The sequence below is a fragment of the Aedes aegypti genome, chromosome 2, assembly GCF_002204515.2.
Source record: "Aedes aegypti strain LVP_AGWG chromosome 2, AaegL5.0 Primary Assembly, whole genome shotgun sequence".
Taxonomy (NCBI): Eukaryota; Metazoa; Arthropoda; class Insecta; order Diptera; family Culicidae; genus Aedes; species Aedes aegypti.
The window spans coordinates 121711141-121737804 of record NC_035108.1 but is presented as its reverse complement, the minus strand read 5'-3'; the positions used below and the strand labels follow the sequence as shown (position 1 = coordinate 121737804).

The 26664-nt window shown below is 38.0% G+C and overlaps 1 protein-coding gene across 12 annotated transcripts in view; it reads right to left on the bottom strand.

Annotated features, from left to right (window-relative positions):
* Positions 1-2252: 2252 nt before the first annotated feature.
* LOC5576549 (translation initiation factor IF-2) overlaps positions 2253-26664 on the bottom strand; it is a 393961-nt gene continuing 369549 nt past the window's right edge. For all 12 annotated transcript variants that reach the window (XM_021842146.1, XM_021842145.1, XM_021842143.1 and 9 more), the window contains one exon: positions 2253-3222. In XM_021842146.1, coding sequence (XP_021697838.1) covers positions 2456-3222 — 767 coding nt within the window. In that variant the 3' untranslated portion in view covers positions 2253-2455. The remainder of the gene's footprint in view (positions 3223-26664) is intronic.

The window sequence follows — 26664 nt, the reverse complement described above, 5'->3', positions numbered from 1 at the left end:
GAAAGGTCAGCGACATCCAGCTATTCGCCGCTTTTTCAAAAAGCGAAAGAAAAAGCTGAACAACAACGCATAGACCCCTTGCTGAATACCAACGATCGTTACAACATGGATATAACCCTGAACGAACTCTTGTGGGCACTTGACAAAGGGCAGAGTGGTTCAACAGGCCATGACATGATAGGGTATCCCATGCTTAAACACCTTCCGCTGTCCGTCAAACTAATTCTCATAGAGATTTTTAATGATATTTGGCGCAGTGGTGTCTTTCCCTCCTCCTGGAAAAAAGCGATTATTGTGCCCATTCCAAAACCGAAATGCAACACCCCCGAACCTGATACGTTTCGACCGATTTCGCTTACCGAAAGGAGTGGAAATCTTGCTTTATGCAGACGATATCCTTCTCGTTGTGAGAAGCCGAAAAACGGAGGGGCTGCATCGCAAATTACAGTCAGCCGTCAAAGCCGTAGAGAAGTGGACAAAAAGTGTTGGCTTCACGATCTCTGCTACTAAATCTTCAACTTTTTATTGTAGCCCCAATGCGCGCCGTAACCCTTCTCAGAATATCACCATAAACCGTGTAACTGTACCCCGAACAAATCGATTGCGAATCCTCGGCATTACTCTTGATCGCACATTGAACTTCAAAGCCCACTGTAAGATGGTCAAAGAGTCTTGTGCTTCTAGGCTCCGGATAATGAGAACGATTGGAGCCAAGCTTCCTCGTGGCAACCGAAATACGATGCTGCAAGTCGGCTCAGCAATTATAACATCCAAACTGCTGTACGGTATAGGCCTTGTTAGCAGAGGAGGTGAAGCCGCATTCCAGAATCTTGCACCGGTATACAATCAGATGATCCGTTATGCATCCGGCGCTTTTGTTACCAGCCCCATTACATCAATCATGGTGGAAGCGGGTACTTTGCCCTTCGAATTGTTGGCAACGCAATCAGTCATACGAATCGCTATACGCCTACTGGGAATACATGGACCTAATAGAAACCTGCCGCTGGTACAACGAGCGTCTACTCGTGTAGGAGAATTAACTGGCGCAGCATTACCGATGATTGCACAGCTTGTTAAGCGGTGTAGTCGTGAATGGCACGTTTCGAAGCCGAATGTTGTATGGGATGTGAAAAACGCTGCGAAAGCCGGCGACCCTCCCAATAAAGTGCGACCAATAGTTCAACAGTTGCTTTCAACCCGATTCAAAACGTCAACCGTTTATTATACGGATGGCTCTAAAGGCAACGATACAGTCGGTGCTGGTCTATTCGGAGTCAATCTAGCAGAAAAATATAGCCTTCCAAAGCAGTGCAGCATTTTCTCTGCTGAAGCATACGCGATTCGCATGGCTCTTCTGCTATCGAACGAGAGCGACATTGCGATCCTCACAGATTCAGCTAGTTGTCTACTGGCTTTAGAAGCTGGAAGATCAAAACACCCTTGGATCCAGGAAATAGAATCTCTCGCTCTTGGAAAAAACGTACAGTTTTGCTGGATTCCCGGCCATACCGGTATTCGGGGCAACAACGAGGCTGACCGACTAGCAAATGATGCAAGATGTCAACCAATAATCAATATTGCACTGTCAGCGGAAGATGCCTTCAAAGATATAAAAATAGGAATACGGTTATATTGGGAAAGGCTATGGTTAACATACCGGGACGTAAAACTCCGAGAAATCAAATTTGATACCCACAAGTGGAAAGATCGTGAAAACAATGCCGAACAGCGAGTGCTAACACGACTTCGAATAGGTCATACACGATTAACGCACAGTTTTCTTTTGTCAAAAGAATCACCTCCTAACTGCGGATGCTGTGGCACTACTTTAGACGTACGCCACATTGTGCTACATTGCCAGAAGTATGATGATGTCAGACAGAAATATGAAATCAACACTAACAGCTTAAGAAGTGCATTGAAAAACGATGATGAGGGAGAAACAAAGCTGATAAAATTCCTACGAGACACTAAGTTGTTTGAAAAGTTGTAAAGTTGTTTTTTGTAGTACATAATGTTAATTTAATTCATTTTGATACGAATGCACCATCTAAATGGTGTAAAGTATCGTTAAATAAAAAAAAAAAAAAAAAAAAAAAAAAAAAAAAAAAAAAACTAAAAGGCTTAATCTGGAAAACCTCTGATTTAAACAGTGGACTCACCATCAAACGGTTCATCATACAGAACAATTCGTAAGCAATACTTACCTAGGGATGTTCACTTCTGACAATATATTCAATGAAGGTCTCTTTTATGTCAATGTTAATTTATTAGGTACCAAAATAACAAATCTGTGGAAGAATATTTATATAAACTAAGTCACTACAGGTTTTAATAAATGTTAAAGTAAGAGAGGGTTTTGCTATTTCCAAGGTATAGGGAGATGATGTGGGAGTATTTTTAGTTTATTGGATCAATATCATTTTTATTTGTTTCGGACGTTCCGCTCACTTTAATCCAGCTTCCATCCGTAAGGCGCAGGAGTACCAGCCGTACCCTGGCGACGGTATTGTGACTCGGACGAACTTCCTCTATTGACGGGCTGGGCGTTGGCCGAGTAGACCGAGGTACGCTGATCGACCGTTACCGGATATGGGCCCGTAGCGGAGTTGCTTGTTTGAACCGACGGTTGACCCGAGGAACCGGACGGCTTCTTCTCGCTGAACAGGCTGCCGAAGTTCTTGGTATCGATAAATCGGTTGGCGTCGAACAGTCCACCGGCACCTCCCGTAGCGGGTCCAATTCCCAGCCGTTGATTGATGTAGGTTCCAACCTGTTGCTTAACGGCATTGGAAACGGCGTTCTGGATTCCGCCGAATATACCACTGAAGAATCCTCCGGACGGAGCTGCAGGTTTCTGCGTTGGGACCACAATGTTACCACCGGAGCCGTCGAACTGTCCTGGACGACGGTTTCCACCACTACCACTGCTACCACCACTACCACCGTAGTAATTGTTGCCACCTGATGGAGAAGCTGGAGCCGGTGCCGGAGGATAGTAAGGGGCAGCAGGTGCCGCCGGTTGGGGAGGATTGACCGGGAGGGACGGATAGGGATTGGAGTAGGGATCTTGGTTCGGACGGGAGCCCGGTCGATTGCGGTTGTCGGGTGCGCCGGGATTCAGACCCAGGCTAGTGAGAACGTCATCGTCGCCACCACTCGATGGCGCTGAAGCCTTTGGCGGTGACGGATTGTTACTGTACAGATCTTGGGCGTTGTCTGGGATTGCAGGGTGTAAGTCGGGAGGAGGTATGGGGTGTAAGGAAAGGAAAAATAAGAAAATAACAAAACGGGGAAGCGATTAAATTAGTAACACAAAAAACCAATACATTGAAAAGTAAAAGTAAGTAATGAGTAATAACATTTATCAGAGTTTGATCAAATTTCAAAGAATGTTTCATCTTTGAAGCTTTGATCACTCCAAGATAATGGAAAACAATTGACAAAACCTCAACAAAAGGACGGAAACTAAAGCGCTATTGATTGCCGCAGCGTTCTTCGAACGATAACGTTTTTATTAGTTTTTTCTAAAAATTACAATGCCATCACCAAACGTAACTTTACATATTATTCTATAGTACAATTTGTTAATCGTAGGAAGCTACGAACGGATGAACGGTTGTCCCGTCTATGTAGTATCTAGTAGGCCATGACTTTCATCAAGGTGTGTCTGAAACCGTTATTACCGGATAAAATGATCATTAATTCTGCACCCACCACTCGAAAGATATGGTACCTATTTTCATTTCCTTTTATTAAACATTTTCAAATTCACGGACATGAATCTAGAATACCATATATTTCGAGTCGTGGGTGCAGAATTGATGAACATTTTTCATCAATAACGGTTCCAGACACATTTTGTCATACGATTTTCTGATGATTAGTCTCTTTAGAGCTTGTTCTTTTCAGCCAGCGACGAACCATTCATCGCGATCGAGCGATCCCACCCAAAAGGAAAGGACCATAATGCGTCAGTACAAAAGTTAGTTTACTTAAAGTTTGTTAGTGTTTATCTTTCTTCTTCTTATTTCCGCTTCTGTATGTGTGCTTGCCGAGTAAAATGTCACCTAATAACTTTATTTACATGATCGTTGTTGCTTGATTTCGTGCCGCTCTAATGGAAGCCATTCTGATGTGTGCCCCTCTTCTTCCTTCGAGACAGAGGGACGCCTTCACTTCCATTGTGGTTTTTTTTAGTCTATTCGTTACTTCTTTTACGTCTCGCGTCAAAATTCATTGCTCTTTGTTTCTCCACTTCTACCGCCACTACTGCGGACATTAAGATTTTTTCGCAGAATAATTTTCAGTGTATGCCTTCAGAGACTTCAAATGTGGGTGTAAAACATTTAGTTTCGACCTATTTTCCTTTTTCATTCATATTTCTTCTCAGTTTAAAAGGACTAAAATCTATTTTCCTTCCTTAGTTTTCTTTTGTTTTCATTTGCTAATCAGGTATAAGGCTGTTGCGTTTAAATTTAATATATTTCTGTATGTGTAGTTACATATTCCTGTTTTCGTCCATTGTTTTGTGTGTTGCTTTTCCTCAGTTTGTTTTACTAACACAGCTACTATGATTTCTGGTGACGCTACCGGATCTGTTCTTTGCATGTTTTACCGTTCTTCAAAAAGTGATTTGACGAAGAGGAAACGTCAAAGAACAAGGCCGGAGCGAGAAAAAGGTTTGATCTCCTCATCCTACTCCGTCGGTAGCTCTAATAGTTGAATATGTTCGATATTTGAACTCATTAAATCGAGAGTTTTTCATGTTTATTCTTTTGAATTTTTATTTTCCAATGGGGAAAGCATTTTTCGATTTCTTCTATCGCTACGTACATACTATCCCAATCTGATTGAGTTTCGTGCGCTAAGGATAACAATTTGGCCTTTTCAACTGATTGGAAGGTTATGAAAAAACGAGTGGAAATAGAAATGTTCGATGATTGTTATCCTGAACAGTAATTGATGTATTGATCAGTTAGCGTTATGGTCAATAAGAAGTAAAAGAACAAGAATAATGTCAATATCTATTCCAGTCATTCTAAACATAAATTCACTGATATTTTTTTCACATAGCTTAGTAAAAACTGATGTTTGTATGAAACAACAGTGTCATTTTATGTGGAATTCATCTTGTTATTTTACTACTTATTAGCATTAAGTTTATATCAATAGCATTTTTGTGTCATTTAGCCAATGTTTTTTTGACCGGGATGGTGAGTTGTGTTTGACTAATGCATGACGACTTTTTATTGTTTAGGGTGGAAAAATATGTTGCATTGTTAAAAAAAGTTCCACGCGATTGACAATGGTTCATTCAAAGTCGAGTATAATCGGAGCTAGCTAAAGCTGAACATTTCCTTACATTATAGAGACGTATGGTATTCTTGACACCTTAGATTAACTTCATTCCAGGCATTTGTAGTAATTTTAGCGTAACATTTCTAAAGGGCCAATGGTCAAATTGATATCATTCGAAAGCATCTCCCAACGTCCACTAACTATTCAAACATTATCAACAGAATCATAAAACTTACCGTTATAACCCGATTTTTTAAAAGGCCAATATTTCCTCTGCTCAAAACGACCAACAAACGGATTTCACTCCATCAAGAGGGCCAACAATCGGAAAATTTCGTAAACTGGCATTGACCTTAGCATGGTGAGAGGCCAACGACCCTCTCTTGTTTATTCGAAGTAAACATAAAGGGCCAAGCCTTGGGCCAATGCACGCTAACAAAAATCAAGTTAACCTATTAAAAAGAACAATGCTTGGTTGTAAATCGAAAATGGTCCAAGTATTTAAACTCATAATTTTTCCACATTTTTGGTAGTTTTCAGAATAAATTCGATTATTACCGTGCAGTTACAGTGAATCGAGACTCAATGAGCAAGAAAGCACATTGATTGATTTGAATTCTGAGAAATCGAATTTGAAAGTGTGGTGAACAATATTCACATTGAATATTCACTTTGAACATATGAAATGCAATGTAATGAGATTCATGGAGTTTTTCTTTTTTTATTTGAACGAAACGTTGTTTTTTAAGTTTTTATGTTTTGTTCGACTATTTGTTTATTGACGAATTCTTGAGCCTTAACGTGTTGAGCTTACCAACTCTAATAAATCTAGACTGATTCCTTTTTACCTAACAGGGGAGTGACTGAGACTGAGACGGAGAAACTTCTATTTGCAAAAGTCATTTTACCCTTTTCACATACAGGTTTAGATTTGTTAGAGTTGGTAAGTCTTTGTTTGAGTTTGATAGTAATTTGCCATACAAATCTAAATCTCTTTTTTGGTACCCTTTAAATTACTAAAAAAAATACGTTGGAGATTTGACACAACTATATTTTCACGAATACTTTTAATCACTGCTTTAGGGTTTTTTTTAGAAAACTTTTTAGAGATTGCTACCGATTATCCTTCCTGAAGTGCTCACATTTTTTTAAATCATGTTTTTTTCAGGTTTTACACTAGATGTTAGTCTAGCTATTCTTTCTATGATTTTTGCAGAAAGTGTCTTTCCAATCCCAGCATTCCGACGCGAATTCTGCCAGGTTTACTCCAGGCACTGCTTTAAAGAATTCTTTCAGCGATCCATTAGGAATTTAGCTTTGAATACGCCAGAATATTTCCAGAATTCTTATAGGTTTATTTCCGGTGTCACATGGATTTCAATAAAGGATTCTTCTTGCGGGACAAAAATCAAAACTGGAAGATCAAGCCACATCAGCTCCTCGGTATGTAAGGAAGAGTTGTTCTTGATCAAAGGATCTATAATTTGCATTGGCCTATTTTTCACACGGTTTCGGTAATACTTTTTATATTTCAAACATCGATTTTCACTAGTTTCACAGAAACACGTTTATTTTCCCCAAAACATACCAACAAACTTACTTCTGCTTGTCATACTTGGAAACAACTGCCTACTGTGATCTGAATCAGTATCTTTTCTTCAACATCGAGCAAATCCTTATTGAATTTGAATTATTTTATTCCTTGCCTTTCACTATCCCTACATCCCTCTAACTGAGAAAGGGAGAAAATAATCTCTTTCTCTTTTAAGCAATGAGGTTGACAAAACAAACTCTTAACCACTGTGGGAATGAAAACAAGCAAACACAAACGTGTATATTCTTCATCCCGCAGAGCTCGTACGCTCAGTTTGTGTGTGGGTCAAATCGCTTCTCTTTTGTAGTTGATCATTAAAAGGGGGAGAAAGAGGGTAAGTCAAGAGCAAAGAAAAAGCCTGATGGAAGCCTGTTACCCGGATTGTCCGGAGGTCAATTGAATCCGGACGTCAATTGAATCCGGACGTTAATTGAATCCGGACGTGCGATTTTTTTGTGCTTCTCATCAGACGGTGTTACCGCTGAATACCACCGAAAGCTTGACGAGCGGATAAGTGAGATCAATGTGAGCGAAAACCTCAACAGTCTATGGAATTCAATTCATGGAGTGGTGAGTGAAACAGCTCGAGAAGTGAATAGGAATTGCTCGAAGACGCCCCAGAAGCGGATGGTTTGACGAGGAGTGCTAGAGGATGACGGATAAGAAGAACGTAGCAAGACGTCGGATGTTAGTGTCTGGTACCAGGCTGAACAGAGGAAGCAAGATCAGCCGAAAAACGAATTCATCGCAGGAAGAAAAAAGCGCACGATGAAAATGTGATAGTCGAGGCGCAAAACTGCATGGAACAGAACGATATGCGACGATTCGATGAAACTGTCAATGACGTGTGGAGATAGTCAGCGCAGTCTCCCGTCATACATAATGACCGTGCAAATAATTTGCTGACAGATAAAACAATGCTGGCTGCCAGGTGGAGAGAGCATTTCGAAACGTTGCTAAATGGTGGGAACGAAATAACATCGGAAAACAGAATAAACATCGACAAAGATGGTCAAGTTGTGGAGCCTACATCACTAGATGAGGATAAGAGGGCGATTATGGAGCTGGAGAACAACAAGGCTGCTGGGATGGAAGAGCTCCCGGCCGAATAAGTCAAGCACGGCAGTGAGCAGCTACACGGAGAAAAAATACTACCCAAAAAATAAGTTCTTTAAACTCAAAATTGGGTAAACTGCATTTAGTTTTTACCCACTGTTGGGTTGTTTTGTCTCTCTCGCAACAGCAATGTTGTCGAAAACAGAGAGAGACGCACCGACCCATCGTCGAAGTTCAATGGAATAAGCCAAATTTGGGTTCTTTCGAGTTTACCTAACATTAAGTTGTTTTAACCCACTACGGAGACTTCAAAAGCTAACGCTGAGTAGATTTTATTTAGCACTGAGTTGTTTTTTTCGCTGTTGTCAAAGGAGACTAACGATAGTTATATGTCAGTTTAAGTTGGGTTGATTTGAGGCTCCGTGTACATGGAATAATTCACAATATACTCCTAAGGATATGGGAGGAAGAAGAACTGCCTGCTAGCTGGATGGATGGCCTCATTTGCCCTCTCTTCAAAAAAAGGCATAGATTGGAGTGCGCCAATTACCGAGGAATAACGCTCCTCAATTCGGCGTACAAAATAATGTCACGTATTCTGTTCAACAGATTGAGACCGCTTGAAAGGTCTTTCGTCGGCGAATACCAAGCTGGTTTTCGTGAGGACCGATCGACGTCGGATCAAATGTTTACCCTGCGACAGACCCTCGATAAATTCCGGGAGTACAACTTGCAGACTCATTATCTGTTCATTGATTTCAAGGCGCCGTACGATTCAGTGAAAAGAAGCGAGTTGTTGGAAACAATGATGGAACATGGTATTCCGGCGAAGCTGATTAGACTGATTCGTGCAACGTTGGAAGGATCGAAATCAAGTATACGGGTTGCGGATGAGATTTCAACATCCTTCGTAACCTTAGACGGATTGAAGCAGGGCGATGCACTTTCAAACCTATTGTTCAACATAGCGTTAGAAGGCGCAATAAGGAGAGCTTGCATGCATAGGAACGGCGCTATCACTACACGTTCGTATATGTTTTTTGGTTTTGCTTACGGTATCGACATAATCGTGGTGTTGGTTGTGAGGTGGTGATACTTTTGAAGCAGTTGAAGAATTGGGGTACCTTGGATCTCTAATGACTTGCGATAATGATGTTACCTTCGAGGTAAAAAGATGTATTGCAGCTGCAAGTGGGGCTTTTTACGGACTTCGTAACCAGCTAAAGTCCCGCAGCTTACAGACGAAGACCAGAATCGCGTTGTACAAGACCCTGATTATTCCTGTCTCCTGTTCACGAATCGTGGGCATTGAAAGCGCTCGACCGAAGAGCTTTAGTGTTTTTGAACGTAAATACTGCGGACAATACTTGGCGGTAAATTGGACAGTGGCATCTGGCGGCGTCGCATGAATCACGGGTCATACCAAGCCTATAGAGAAATGGATATTGTTAAGCGTGTGAAACACGGCAGGTTGCGATGAGCTGGACCTGGGAGGGAGGCACAGATACTACACACGAAATATAGAACAACGTTTGTTTGAACTGCAAGATAACTCCAGCTTGCCAACAACAATCAAGGCAGGCTTGGGGAAAATCGCTAGTTTTCTTTTGTTGTGTACTTTCGATCTTTCCTGACAAACATGAAAAAAGGGCCACAGTTTTCTATGCACTAAATATTCATTTTCATTGGAAAAAGTAAAACGATGCGTTTTTCAATGCTTTATATTCAATCAGATTTAAAGGTGCTCACGTGACATAACTTGCATTATGTGTATGAAGTGATTTTCATTCGATTTTTGTCACTTTTGATGAAATGCGAAAATGTGTTTTAATCAGTTACGCGCTTTTTCCATGTTAGTCCAATGTTCGAGATCTGGGCTCACAGTGACAGTTCATGATAGTGGAATCCCGGCTCACTATGACGTACAGAAATTTTGTATTGGTTTCTCCCTCCCAGGGCTGGACATGTAACTCGCATGTCGGAGGAACGTCAAGCTGAACTAATATTCAGTAGAGAACCAGGGAGAGTCCTCCATGGCAGACCGGGCATCAGATGACTTTTGTTGAGGAGGATTTAAGGCCACTTAACGTTCAGGGCGACTGGTAGCAATTGGCCCAGGACGGGGTCCAATGGAGAAGGCTTCTTCATTCGGCGTAGATTCAACGCAACAGCAAGGAATGTTTGCCCATCAAGTATCATATCAAGTATCAAGTAAGTGAAAAATGGATACCGCCTTGAAGGAAACTCATGGAAAATCGTTATATAGAAACCTGTCGTAAAAGCATGATTCTTATCTTAGTTATCATGGAGATAATTCCTTGGGAAGATTGGGATCCAAGATCTGACTATGATTTCATCAAGAACTTTGTAACGAATTGCAAAGACCTTGAAGATTTCACCAAATGATATTGCTAAGATTCTCATTAGGTGTAATCCAGTAAGAAACTCGTTGCAATAAGTTTGTTCGCTATAGTATCAGGTAAAACTAGATATATTTTTTGGAAGAATCTTTAAAAAAGTATGCATACTGATCAGAAATTTTCAAATCTGCAAAGAATCTTGTTAAAATTTTGCCAATGAAGATCTTTTGATAATTTTAAAATCTACTGTTTTTCAGAATATCGTCTCGGCAACCTTATGAAAATGCACCATGATTTGAACTGATGAATTGGACTCCCGTAACGCATCGCATGCACGTTTATGGTCGACAAAAAAAAAAATGGAAAGTGCTAGAGCGAGATCGAGAACCTTCCGATTGAGCTCCATGTACTTTAGCACACAACCACTTCGATTAAATTGTAGTTGTTCGAATCGAATGATATGATACAATGCTCTTAGTGTAGTCACTCTGCTTGTTACGCTTAAGAAGAATCATGATTAAGTCCAAAAATCATGATTCATCGTCATGATATGACTAAACCAAATTATGAATTTCATGACTTGTAAATCGTGCGTCTTGGGTTCGATTCCCACCGGTTCAGAATATTTTCGTAACAGTATTGTATTGTATATTGTTGTATGAACAGTTGCAGTTAGAAGAAGCAAAAACCAGTTTTTAATTTTACTATCCCTATGATAATTGAATAATCAAGAACGCTTTTTGAGTACGTTTTGTTCTCTCTCAATTAGCATTGGGCAAATTTGTTCATAACATCGATGTTACGGAGTCGATTCAAATTTTGAAACGAGATCATATTCATTTTGAACATCTTTCAATTATTGTGTTCTTTTTCATCATCTCATTAAGAAAATACTTATTGATTTCACCAAAATGAATTAAATGAAATAATCGAGAGAAGAAAATCGATTCACCTGATTTTAGGTCAGTGTTGTGAAAAACTCAATTTCTCACAACTCACGCTTGAGATTTTTCATATGTGAGTTGTCAATCATGCAACTCAGCAGTCAAAAAATCATGGATGAGTTGGCTCACCTTTTTAACTCATTGTCTCATTTTTCCACAGTTTACTCACACACGGCAATTATTTCTTGTTAATCTGGTAAAATTATGTTAATCCTTTCTAACGTAAACAACAACATTCGGGTTTCACGAATTTTTGCCGGGTTTTGCGACTGAATCATTTTTTACGGTTTGAGTTGATTGAGTTGATTTTGCAACAAAATCTCAAGCGTGAGATTTGCGAAGCAGATCTCTAATGAGTTTGCTCTCACGGGAGAGCGTATTGATTGAGATTTTGAGTGTTAGTCTATCAACACTGTTTTAGGTGCTTCGAACATCGATTCAAAAAAAAAAAAAACGATTAATCCGAATCAGAACATCGATTTTAGAAACATCGATTCAAAATCGCCCAACGCGACTCTCAATCCGACCGCATCGATAGTCGTGCGGTAAGCGTTCGCGCTGGACCATTGCAAGTTCCTTGGTTCGATTCTCGCCCGATGCAAAATTTGAAACATGACATAGTGTTTTTTACTGCAAAAATGGTCCAATGGGTAAAGATACCACATAGTTGCCAAGTAGTCCATGAGGTAAAATTGCCCAGTTTACATTGTAATGAAATTAATAATATTTATTGTACTTACCAGGTAGGAAATGCTTGAAATCTCTAAATATCATTTATGGAACTTCCTATTGCTTTTCCACTTTAAGGGAGAATTGTTACAGGAATTGGTAGCTTTTGGTGAATCCGTATCAAACACAGACTTCAACATAAGCTTTTTACACTAACAGAGGAAAGAACACGGTGGGGATAATCCGATTTTCTTAATAGGTCGTATATCGATAAGTTTCCTTAGAGTTTCAAAATTTTTGCATTCCAACTTAAAGTAGATGAAATCGAGTTCCAGAATCATTCGAGGTATTTTTCATAGATCTGTACTAGATACCAACGAAAGCATAAGGGAGGAAACAGATTATATATTTACTTAACATCCCTCATGTTACCATTTTTTATGTTCGAATTGAACTTTTTAAATTATGTTCGAAGAAATTGACTTTTCCTTTTTATCGCATCAATTAAAAATCGAAAAATTCTAAACATCAGAGCATACCTAAAACACGATGGAAATCTAACAGTGCTTTCTACCCCAATATTTTGGTGCCCAAAAAATTTTGCGCTTAAGAAATGTTTTTATGATAATAATGTAAAATACCAGAATCATGTTCGGTGTGATATTGGCAGACATCCATAAACATACAGTTGAAGACATCAACACGTTAATGCTACCAGTGGACGGTTGGCTCTTTGCAGGAAACCCCACACTAGCATGCAAGCCCCAGTGGCACAGTCGAAATGTATTTCTGACGAAAAGCTCTCCGGACTGAAGCGGGAATTGAACCCACTCCCCGTGATAAATGCTTGGTAACACTTACCGCACGACCACGAAGCCCACAAAACAAGGATTTGAACATAGCATCAGGCTGAAAGTTTGTGAGGATACTTAAATTATATCCCTACAGATTGGATCATCGATATTTGTAATTCTGCTGGATGTTAGGGAATTTCTTTGAAAATTGCCTACATTCAGGCGTTTTCCACGGTTTTCTTGAAATTTAATCATTGATTATTGTATTAACAACTACCTACCACTCGGCTGGTTAGCCGTAAACCGCGATTCATAATTAAAAACAAGTGATTATTGTATTGTTAAGAATTTAACACGCATAATTGGATTCAGGTTGGGTTCCCTCTTTTTGTTTTAGAAATTTGCAATTATTGCATTGACAAGTGATCATTTACCGACGAACTTGTTTTCCTGCATTCAGTTTTTTGTAATTGATAACATTATAGAAAAAAGACCAAAAAACCGTGAAAAATGATCAATTTCGCTTGAAATTACGGTATATACGAAACTAGTCTGCACAAACTTTGTGGCGTTGTGTATTTAATTTATAACTCTCTGATATAAAATTTTAAACTGCAAAGCTGTTCTTAGTGTAGCATACTATTTGAAAATTCCCTTTATTACTTTAATGGCTCGCAAAGCCACTTCTCTCACATCCATTTATACATCTACTACATTAGTCTTAACCTATGCAGCATACTTTTCCACCACAGTAAACAAAAAACCATGAAATTCCCATAGTTGATAACACTTTAAGCTTTTCCTTTCACTTTGATTACTCCCGTTACTCTCTCTGTCTACAAAGGACCATGCTCCGGTAAACTGTTCTGTGTGCTTAGCTCGTTCTGTTTGTGTCTCTTTTTTGTTCTTCTTTTATGTAACCACCCGCACTTGGGCTGGTATTACTTTTAATTAAGTCTCTAATTGGAGTTTCAAGTTCATCATCGTTTCCCGTCTGGTTGTTTTTTTTACATTGTTTTAATTTCTCTTTCTCAATTTCGTTAATTAACTTCAGATATGGCGACCGTTCGCATTCGTTCTTCGTACATACAGAAAAATATACATATCATATCCGGCGCGGAGTTTTCTTTTCTCGCGAGCACTTGCTTTTCTCTAATCGTTTTTTTCTTTCTCTGGTGCTTCTCGTTTATGTGCGGGGGATGTTATTGCAAAAGTGTATGAAAATGATTCGCCTAAATTTATGCGAAAAATACGTATCGTGAAGATTGGAAATTCTCAAGCTTGTGACTTCAGAGTTTCCAATCTTCTCGCCGAGAAGTTTCGATTCGGCAGAGGACACGGTTCGATGACTGATGGACCAACATAAAAAGGAAAACCAAGATGATTAGCACTCATGGGTGTGATGAAGTGGTTTTGGGGAGTAGGTTAACTGATTGGGAAACAAGGTGGTGATTTTATAGCCAGTGGGAGGACCTTCGCCTCAAGATTCCGATCACCAGCGAGCATGCGGTTAGCAACAGAACCAGCTGGCTGCTGGATGCGATTAGTCGAGGGGCGGCATTTCGCGGTCGTTTGTCCGGTTGTTTGTTGTAGAGGAACTGATTCCAGAGACTGGGCTCAGTGGAAGTGGCAGGATTTTGGGGTCGCGGGTAGTAAGGATTCTGTGGGGAAGCCCCGAAGGCGATGGGGAGTTGGGCGCCTGGGGGAGGTTGGTTCAGGGGAGGATACATGGGTTGGAAAACGGCCGGACTTCCCGCTCCGGGCTGGGGATAGTTGCTGAAGTAGGGGGATTTGGTGGTCTGGACACTGCCGAAGATATAGTTGGGATCGATTGGCATGTTCGGGTAGACTCCGTCCTTAGTTTTAGTGTTTTCCGGTGCCGGGTTAAGACTCAGGACACCTGTAATTATGATATGAATAACGACCAAGACCGTTAGAGGTGGAAAGTTGAGGATGAAACAGACGGACCACGCAAAAGAATTTGCATGCAGACACAATGCACAACCAGAACAGAACGAAACGGTGCAGTGTGGGGTTGAGTTGGTTTTCCGGTGTGAGTTGAGTTATGTTCTCCTATATGTACACATCAACGGAACGGAAAAATGACTTCCTGCTACTCGTAAAAATAATCATAATAATTTCTAGCATAGAACTATACCAACGGAAATGAACCATCTTTTTATTCTTGGAGGTAGACTTGGTGCCTACAGGTATTCCCTGAAGAGTGCGATTTCGTGGTATTTGTATAAAAAAATTTCATACTTAATTTTTTTACGACTCTTTCTTGACTTTATTATTATTAGTTTTTATTCATGACATTTCCAGGTAGTCGAATAGTTTTGTAAAATCTTCTTGATTAACTATTGAGCTGTCAAGTTGTATTTTGGGAGGATGTTGATGATATCAAAATGAAGAGGTTTTGGTTTTTATTGATTTAGGACCGAATATAGCTAGCCGTGGATAATGTGGTAACGAATGACTAAACAAACGCAGACTGTAAGGGGCGGTCCATTTATTACGTAAGATAAATTTCGGGTTTTTTCAAAAAAAATTGTGTGTACCGTGGTCATAGGTCAGACCCCTCTCCCTCCATAATTAACCACGTAGTTTATAGACGACCCCCATTTAGAAATATTTTGCAAAAAAGCTCGAAAAAGTTTCTGTTACTTAGTTACAAAACTGTTACTAAGGGTTTAATGCAAAATATTAGCATGGAATCAAACGAACAAGTCGAGCATGAGTATTAGTGTGGGGAAAAAAATAAATTCTGGCTACAGTCCACTTTTTGGATTGAATTTAGGTCCCATAACAACTGTATAGAATTCCAGCTCGATCGGACAGACTATATTTTAGCGCCAGCCGATCAAACTTTTTTCACAAGCATCGGATTGCTTTGCGGTCTTCGACAATTTGTTCATCGTTTATAGAGGACAATGGGCGATCTCAAGTAAGTTTTCCCATAGTAAATCCCATACAAACTTTGAACGGCTGGCGCTTAAATATAGTTTCTCCGATCGAGCTGAAATTTTGCACAGTTGTTATGGGACCTAAATGCAATCCAAAACGTGGACTGGAGCGAGAATCTAAATTTTTCATATAACCGTGTCTCAGTCTAATGAGAATATAACAAGGTAGAATGATGATTTTTTGTTTACATAAATGTTTAGTCAATTCACATTTTTTTTGTCATTAAATTTCATGGATTTTGAAACACGTTGAAACAGTTTTTTACGGTAAGTTTATCTTTGACTAGATTTTGCAGTGCGCATACCTTGATTTGGCTGCTCCACATTTTCGATTGAGACTGGACCTGCTCATCGCCCAAAATTTACAATTTATACGAATAGTCTGAATGGGGAGGGGTGGTAATGAGAATCTCACTGATTTTTTCTCTCAGAGATCTACCCAGCGCCATATATCACACATTACGTTAACTTGTTGGGTCTGCGACTAACTGGGGCATGGGCTTGTTCAAACATAACAGCCAATATTTGTAGGCGATAACTCATGTATTGGCGGTAGATTATAGATTTTAGTACGTTCTGTCAGTACGGCTGCGTACCAACATAACAAATGTAATAATTTGTAAAACTACGGTCAGGAAGAGCCATGGTCGTTTTTTTTTTCTTAAAGGTCCCTTGAAATTACAGTTCGTTAAATGGTTCTCGAAGTTCTTCCAGTAGAAGCTCATAGAAAATAACACATAAATGATTTATAGAGGAAACAATATTTATTTCATGACAACTCCATAAGTGGTGGTAATTCTTTTTCTCCAGCATCTATCGAAATTCTTCACTCTGCTATACTTATGTTTGCCAGACTAGAATAATCAGAATATTATTATAAAAAATATGAAATTTTAAGCTTATAGATACCCAGTTCCCAAAAAGAAGCCTCCAAACTTTTGACGTTACTATGTAAACAGTTTGAATCTCTATTATTTTAATTTTCAACTACAAGAAGCGTACTTAGATTTAAAATTATAGTGTAGGCAAGTAATGTCAGAAAAAGGTGATTCAAATATTATAGCAAGTTTGCGTAAAATGCTGGATATTAAAAATAAATTGATTGATTCTTTGCTTATTTGTATAAGGTCAAAAAGCTATTTCCAGACAGGGATTCCTGTGAGAAAACCTCCATAAATTTAGGCAGGAATTTCTGTTGAAATTATTTAAGGCTAAGTAGTCCGTCATTCGTCTTGGCAGTTGACATTGCCAACCGCAATTTCAAAGTGATAAAACTCAGTCCGTATAGTTCATTTTTATCCGGGAAAGTATAACTATATACGCTGGCATCCAGAAAGCATGGTTTTACTTTTTCAGATGCGTCAGTGCAATACCAACCGATTTTCATTGATTCGAAATTGTGACATGATTTAGCAATCATCAATAACGCATATAAATTTCAATGACGGCCTACTTCGCCTTAAGGGATTATTGCTATTTTAGAGATAACTTTCGTTCTATGAATTCTATAGAAAAATATAACAAAAATTTTAATCTATCAAAAAAACATAACAAGCCCAGTTCTAATTTTCGATACAAAGTATCGCAATTATAATACTGTATAATATACGGGGTAACTCATTAAGTTACGAGCTTTTTGATCAATTATATGAAAATTTTAACAAAACATGGTATTCCGTATACAGAAACATATATGGTTATAATCAGTTTTTTTATCAATTACATACATAAACATTCTAATAAAATTTCATATTCGGTGCAATAGACAGAAAAATGTATGTTTTGATGTAAAACAAGCAAACACTAGTAACTTTTAAATCACTTGCAATTAGGTAGTCAATAATTAAATTAAGATAATAACATTTTGTTACCGCTTGGCTGGTTTTACAAACCCAACAGATTTTTCTATCATTCTTCTCAAATAAAAAATATATAGTTTGCTTGATTCAAAAACTCAAATTGATTAAAATGTACAGATGTGTATTTAATTATGATAAAATTTTATTATATTTTTGTTATGTACCTCTAGTCGGGTACTAGCATACTTAGATTAGATAATTTTGTGCAATGAATCAATGCACGAGTTCATGATTTGACGTTTTAGTGGTGTCGTGTTATTTATGTGACCATGGCAACGAATGAATTTGGCACCGCTCGAATGTCAAATTAGTGAACTCGTGCATTGGTCCATGATACAATAATTCTCAAACCTGCGGTAGAACTTTGACAACTGGCGGCTATCACAGAACGGATAATTTTCAAAAGCATCGTAATATTTATGATTTTTTCCGCAGACTCCTAAAACGCTATCTTAGGTGTTTATTCAAGAACTTCTGTAGTAGTTTTCAGGGATTTGTCTTCTCCTCAATTTTATCTAGGATATGCCCGAATGACCAATAGCTTTGAATGATCCATTATCGCGTGCAATACCATTAACCAGTTCGAAAAAAACATCGATTTGAATGCGCTGAGACTCCGGACTCCGTTACTCCGGACTTGAAAGTAATAAAAAAAAAGAAAAATTGTGGTGTTTTCACAATGTTATTGTCTGCCTCTGAACGTTTATTTTTAACCAGGAACATATATTAAATTATCTAATAATCATATTATGTTTTAAACTTGTACTAGAGGAAAAGCACTATTTTCGACCCATTCATACAGTTTTGGCTTACTTTGATGTGAAATCCGAAAATTGACGCAGAATTCTTGTAGGTCGAAAATTAGCGCTTTTCTCCTACACACTTATGTTTATTAGTCGAATCTCGGCATTGTTCGAAGATTTTTTTAACCGAGATTGGCACCGCGGGACCTCCTCCTGTTTACCCTCCCAAAGTATAGAAAATGATGGCATATTTGTAATTAATTATAAAGTCAGTCTCTTTGCTTGTGTAAACATAAAAATTGATTGTAAACCTGTGACGTCATTCTTATCGTAGCATATACGTTCTGGATCACTAGATTATTTTTTCAACAAATTTGTTCGAGGTGGATAGGAATGACGTCGTCTAGTAGGGTAAATCGGGATAATGCGCCCCAACCGGGAAATACGCCCCATTTCATTTTCAAGGGATTGAGGCATCTTTAACACGTAAATATGAATATCTTAAATATCCGCGAAAAAATCATGTTGCACATATTAGATCCTTGAGAAGTATCAATAACCAATTAAAATAACAAAAATAATGACAATCAGCTTTTTGGCGTGGCGTGAAATTTTGGGTCCGATAAGTAAGCCTCGTTGTAAATGAAGCCCATCCTTCACTATTTTACGTATTATAAAAACATTTACCAGAAAACGACTGCTAATGGACCCTTTTAAGCTTAGCAAGTGGTGGAATTCTCCTTGGAAAAATTTCTACAACGCTGCGGAACTGTTTTTATGCGAGGGGCATATTGCCCGGTTTGTTTTTAAACGTCTACATTTGGACCATTTACAAAAAAAAAACGTCTTGTACTCTTTTCAGAGGATACCTGGCAAGAGATTGTTGTATGCAGAGTACGACCAACTAAGTAAATAACACTTTGACACCAAAAACTATAGAAGTAATGCATTTGCTACTGCGATAGAGCAGTTCTTCCTTAGGGGGAGGGGGGCGTATTATACCTCTTTACCCTAACTGCCAGTTTACGGAATACATAACCTTATTAATATTGTAGATACCGGACGTGAACAATTTTTAATTCCCGTCAAAATTTGATTTTTCTTAGTTCGTCAACTAGTAAATAAATTTAGCTTTTGAATTTATTTAAGTGAAGGTGATTGGTGGTGAAAAAGGAATACGTGCGACATTGTGCCTTCTGTGCTGTGATCAAATATGAGATTCGGCCATTGGGATTCGGATGACGAGAAGATTGCGGATGTTGCAGGCAATTTGTTGAGTTTGTTATATTTTACCATGGCAAAAGTTCCGCAGGCGGTTTTTAATTTACGGAATGCATTTGCATGGTCAGAATTCACTTTTATTCAGTTTACGCGTTTTTTCCGGACGGTTGGAAGAAAATTGGCTGTGACTGCTGTGAGTATAGTGACATTCGGTTGTATTGTTTGCTCCTGCGGTAGGGCAAGATGTGTGTAGCTCACTGGAATCGTGATCAATCGTGTTCGCGAAGTCCGTTTTGATTTCCCTAGACTGCGAAAGCCATAAAATCACAGTTAAAATCCTTTCAGTCGAGTATCCTAGATCAACAAAATGCAAGTTTGAAGGATATTCTCATCATGCGGAATATATAATACAATTGTTTTGTAAAGGTAAATCTATCGGAAGCTCAATAAGAGTATTTAGGACACGATCGAGCATGATGCTGAAACTCTGGTTTAGTAACAAATTTTCAAATGTTTTTTTTCTGAGGGGATCAGTGATTTGTTCTTTAAATTCCTATTATAAGGCTTACTGGGAGGGTCCCCCGACGATGGTTTAGGGACACAATGTCCAAAGACAAAATGTCAAATCAACGTCGAAAAAAAAAAACAAAACGTCGAAAGCAGTTATTTTTCTAGCGAAGGTTTTTGTTATTGGTTTAAGGACAAAATGTCGAAAGCCAAAACGTCGAATGCCAAAATGTCAAAGGGACAAAACGTTGAAAGCAGTTATTTTTCTAACGAAGGTTTTTGGATAACTAGGGTTACTAAGGAAAAATCGGTTGCGCTGCAGACGGAGTTGGAAACAGCAAAATTAACAATTTTTATCACAGTAAGAATAGCACAAATTTTCTGAAAAATGTCACTCTTACATCCATTTTAGACGAGGCAAGAAGCACATTGTGAAGCTAATTGAATTTGAAGTCTTGGATATGCAGAAGATAGCAAACCAGTCAACCAAGATGTTGGGAGTATAGGTTCGTGGGTTGAGTTGTACGCATTCCGCAGATCCCCTCGTTGTGTGAATAATCGTGTGCCTTTTATTTTCCAATAAAAATAGGGGGATTCACTTAAAGTCGCATAAATTGCAATTCTGCGTAACTTCGACAATGAAATATTTCAAATGAAAAATTCTCGCATAACTTATGATCTCGCCCTAAAAGCCATTGGTAACCATGTGTGTAGCTCATTGTTTCTGAGCATTTGAATGGATTTACACGTTGTTTAACGACTCTATGGTGAAGAAAGGATCATTATCTATCTACCAGTGATGTTGGTTTGGATGTTTATTCCTTCACTTGCTCAGAAACAATGAGCTACACACATGGTTACCAATGGCTTTTAGGGCGTTATCTCAAAGTATGCGAGAATTCTTCATTTGATTCGGTGGAATGTCAAACAAGATATTTTTAGTCTAGTTGTCCATGGATCTAGCCGCTGTAAACGTCAATTATTTGCTATTTTCAGCTAGAAAGTGATTATTTTTTAGGGTTACTTTCGCATTTATTTTGAAATTTCAAAGCGTAATTACATATTAGCATTATTGATGTGATTAATTATTCAACTAGACAGACGCTACTGGTTTTTATTGATAACAGCCAAGATTGCTGATTGAAGATTTAATATATGACCGCTTCCCTCAATGCATCTCCAGCTATTTCCGGAAAGATTCCTTTGAAAGAATAACCGGTGTCTCGCATGATTTGCAAAGAAGAATATTTAAGTTTGATTTGAAACTATCCCAGACCACTGGAGTTCATACAAAGACATAAGACCACGGTTCATACAAATTTTTGAAATGTTTTGTGGACAAAAAACCACAAGGGCAGATGGGAAGGTTTGTACGTGAATTCCGGCGAACAATTTCTTCGAAGAGAAAAGAATTTCTTCCATTACTCGGCAGCAAGAAAATTTTCTTTCCTCCGAAGAAAATACGAGCCGGAATTCGCATACTAGAAATAAAAAAAATCGACAATTGTTTTATGGGCTGCCCCAAGGGGTGGATCACTTCTGATGCATCTGTTAAATTTCAATGCATTTCAATGCACACTCAGCAAATTGGCAATTCATGGCTTGCTCCAATGTTTATTTTCTATCCTTGTCAAAATGTCAAACTCATTACGCGTTCCGAAGCGCTTAGGAAAAGCTACTATTTTCCCAAAAAAAAACATTACCTGTGATACCTCGTATTGTAACCGGTCTTGTCCTCCGTGCCGACTAATCTAGCGACTGATAAAGGATGATACCACCCGCTTACTCTACTCTTAGCCAGTGCGGTACTATTTTCTGATGCCGATCGTAGTAAGAGAAGTCTTAATAACTTATTACAAACCGGCAGCTAAGCACTTCAACGAAGCTTCAGACCAGCTCCAACTCTTGTTTTTTTTTGCTGGCCGCAGTGAGGAAAATTTTGAAAGCTTCACTTTCGGTCGGCTCAGGAATACGTGATTCGAAGAAGCCTCGGCCTAGCTACTTGTGCCACTCTCCGGACCCATTGGAGTATCGAATATGGAATCAATATAAAACCCTTATCTCCCGTAATTGTGTAAGTTAGACAGTGTAGTCGCAGGTATCCAGAAATGAATTTTGCAGTGTCTGTTATTTCAACGACTTTTAGACACCAGCTTTTTACCTACACTCGTGTTCCTTCATGTAATCCAAATATTGCGGTGATTAAACGCTCTGACGTAGAAATGTACATTCTGCAAGGAAAGCTGGAAGCAATACTTGAGAGGGAAAATATCAATTTAAAGAACTCATCGTTCTTTAACTGTCTCCAAGATCCCCAACCGACATTGTAGAAAATAAAATAAGATGTTTGGACAAAAATATGTACCTAATTGGTTGTTTTATTTTTTAAACCATTAATTTGCAAATCTATGCAGATTTCTATTTGCCACTGGTAAGCAAACGTAGCTAGGTTTCTTGGGAAGGAGGTTCCGAGTACTTCTGATTAGTCCTCAGAACGAGCGACAATGTATTTCTGTCAATCATTTATCCTTTCTCCACTATGTATGTCAGGTATTTAAACTCATTATATTTTCCGGTTTATAAAAATCTTGATTATCTGAAACGAATAAAGTTTGTGATTAGTTAGTTGACGGGAATCATTGTAGAGTACCAAATACAACAATTTCATAACATTCAAAACAAACAATGACGTGTTGCTATAGCACTATACGATGGTATGGGCCAGGGCTATGTTGATGTGAATACCAAAAAAATGCATTTGATGCAAATTGATGCACATCTGATGTGCACTGAAAAAGTGATCCACCCCTTGGGCTGCCCCTTAATATGAAATAAAAGACCTGGTTACTCCTGGAGATCGTCATAGAAAATATTTCACTTTTCCAATGCCGATGAACCGATTGTAAAAGTCCTCGCCCAAGATGCCACCATTAGGACACATTACTTCAGATAGGCTCTTATTAGCTATGTACCTAAATCAGTAACTGTTTTCAATTTCGAGGTTCCAAGCTGATTATCAAAATTTTGAAATGAATTTTCCGTTCTCGCTCTAAGAAAACAACATATGGGGCTCTGCACAAAAATCAGTCGGTCTCTTTCACTCTTTCATGAAATTGGTAAACAACAAGGCCAGTAAACGTCAAAATCCCATACAAAATCAAAACAGTGCAGTGACTTATTGACATTTGTCAGATTACCAAAGCGTTCTTGGATTGATTTACTGTTGAATTTGATCATCCCGAAATGTTTCACTGGCAGTTTACACAACGTGATGAAATATAATAGAAATATTAATAGTCGAACGCTAATGGCGCTGTTCTGACAAAACTGAATTAGTTTATTATCATCTTTAACTGTACCTTTTCATTTTTTGGTCGATGCCATGGTATAGTGAATGATTTTAAAATTTATTTGACACTTTGAGGACCGGTACTCAAGCTGTCAGCGCGTGGCAAACTAGATGTTGGTAACACGAACAGTAGTGACATTAGCATTCTTAGGTTAATGCTTCTACTTGAAAAATTTAAGATAATCGATTTAGTATGTCTTACGCAGCGCTTTACGCTGTTAAGTGAATACCCTTAATAACTAGCATTACTAACATACCGTTTTGATTCATATTACGGACAGCTTCAAATTCCGGACACTCTCGTTTGTATGGGAAACATTTCACACGAAATGTTTCAATTTTCGCCGTCCAAAAGTTCTCATTTTCGAGGCTCGTTTTATTAGGTTTTTTCCATAAATATCATTGCAAATTTATAATACCCAACTACCTTAGACGTCTCTTAAGTGGTTGAACGATTTCAATTGATGATTTGACTGTTCCATTAATGATTATCATGAGCTGTCCGTAATTCGAATCAAAGCGTCCGGAATATGAGGCAAAAGTGAGGGAGCGTCCGGAATAAGAATCATGAAAATGCCACACGTTTTGATTTATTTAAAATTATTCAAGTTGCGGACGCGTATTCTTTACCCACCATCCGAAAGTTAAGGGCTTCCGACGCTCGATATCGCTAAAAAATCATACAGAATGATTTATTTTGTATGGTCCAAGCTGGGTTATACTTCACTGAGGCCTTAAGTGTCCGTAATATGAATCAAAACGGTAGAAATGGTTGCAATGCAAAAGGCGTTGGATACAGCAAAATTTCCAATTTTCATCAAAGTAAGCATCGAACAAATTTTCATAAAAAGGTCAATCTAACATCCATTACTGACTGGAGAAGAAGCTGTGCAGCATTTCAAGAAGTAAATTGAAATCGAAGCCTGAAATGTGTTGAATGCATCAGATGTTATGAAGACTGATAGCTTATAGAGTTACGCAACAGATGAAGGGAATATCAATTGGATTTGTCTACGAGTGCTGTGAGGTGAGAATTGTCGATCTCCTTTAGCAAGGTGACAGTTCTCGACTTGATTGAAGTGACTCTCTATTTGATTTACACGACGAGACACTTCACTAGAGTCGAGAATTGTCACCTCGCAATACGAGACCGATAATCATCACTTCATGCCACTCGTAGAATAAGTCAAAATAATAGTGCTCAATTTTCCTTGTTCTACTACTCGTGAGTCAGCGAAATTTCTTATCATCCAAAGCAATTTGTATCAAAATGTGATGTAGCAATAGCGTAAAGGTGAATTGAATTGGCTGTTGAAAAACATTGTATTATTTATTCTTATAAAATACACTCATTATTTTAACAAACTAGTTATATCAATTTAATGTATATTAATTGATATAACTAGTTTGTTAAAATAATGAATGTATTTTATAAGAATAAATAATACAATGTTTTTCAACAGCCAATTCAATTGGTCGGTATTCAGACAGAACGGACTAGATGATATTTTGTCGTTCTAGAGAAACGTTAAGGACTCCATCATTTCTGATTTTTACAATGCTATTTTGGTACAGACATATAATCGAATAGATAAGTTTCATTATTATAGCTAATAATAGAAACATTTTGACAATTCGAATGTCTGGGGTACATTTTCCTGAAACCGTTAAAAAGCACTTAGTCCAGTCTATCTGAAAACCGACCAATTTCCCTTTACGCTATTGCTACATTGTTGACAACTAGTGTATATTTTATTCCTTTAAAACTTACTTACTCTTTTATTGAATACGTATAAAATAATTGATTTATTGATTTACTTTTCGGAACAAATATGTTATCAACAATTTGGTGAGAATTTGTAAAATTGGTGAGAGACTCTAAAAAATGCTAAAGGTCGAATAAAATTATCCCTTCCAAGACCAGCGAAAAATTACGGTATCACAATGATAGTATTTGATACGAATATTTTGCAATGTTTTGTTCAATGTTTTTATTTGCCGTTTTTATCGATTTTCTTCGTATTTCTTTTTAATCGTATTCCTTATTGTCGATGTTTTGTCATTATCGCATTTTTTTTTTCAACGGGTTGTCGTGCTCGATGTTTTGGCATTGGACATTTTGTCTTTCGACGTTTTGTCCTTTCGACGTTTCGGCATTCGACGTTTTGGCATTCGACATTTTGTCCTTTTGACATTTTGTCACCCAAAGCAATAAGCATCCTGAACAGTTTCTTATTAAAATCCTGAAGGAAGCTGATGATAATCCTGAATAGTTTTTGAATGCTAAAAGAATGCTAATGATTTCCATGGAAGGTTTTTGATGAAAATCAGTCACCAGTTTCTGGTGTAAATACTGGAAGATTTCTGATGAAGTAGTACACACTCTCAAAAAATCATGTGATTTTACTACTTTTAGATGCATTTAAAAGAAGCGTGCCGAATGACGTGAATTGTGCGTCGAATGTTAAATTCGTTAGTGTCTGATTCGGGAAATGTTGATCATAGTTGCATCGTTTTCGTGTCCTTTAACATGTAAAATTATATATTTTACATCATGTTTAAAACAGTCCTAACGAGAATTACGTCCACAGTAACAATCATTAAATTCTGATGAGAATTCTGTAAATATTTCAATTAGGATCCTAGAACAATCTCTTTGAGAATCCTGGAAGAACTGGGATGAAAATACTGATCTCTGCAATGTTACTGATGAGAATCCTAGAAAGTTTGGATAAGAATCGTGAAAAAAATGTAAAATATGTGAATCGTGAAAGGATTATGATAAAAATGCAAGAAAGATTTTGTTTAAAATCCAGGAAAAATTTTGACACAAATCTAACAAAAACTCTGATGAGAATTCAGGAAGGATTCCAATCAGAATACTGGAAGAATTTCGGTAAGAATACTTGAAGGATTTCGATTAGAATCCTCGAAGGATTGTTATGCAAATTCTGAGAGGATTTGAATAAGAATCCTGGAAGGATTCTGATACATATATTAAAAGGATTCCGATTAGAATCCTCGTTGAATCCTGATAAATATATTGGAATGATTCTGTTGCGAATACTGTAAGGACTTTGTTGAGAATCATGGATGGATTCTGTGAAGAATCATAGAGCTGGGAAGGATTCTGAAAAAAAAAATCTAAGAAGAGCTGTTAGGATTCTGATGGAAATCATGGAAGTTTTCTGAAGCTAGTTTTGCAATGGTTTTGAAAATAATCATGAAAGAATTCAAATGAGAATTCTGAAGCGATACGTAAGATTTTTACGGTTCGTTTTTTTTTTCGTATAAGTTG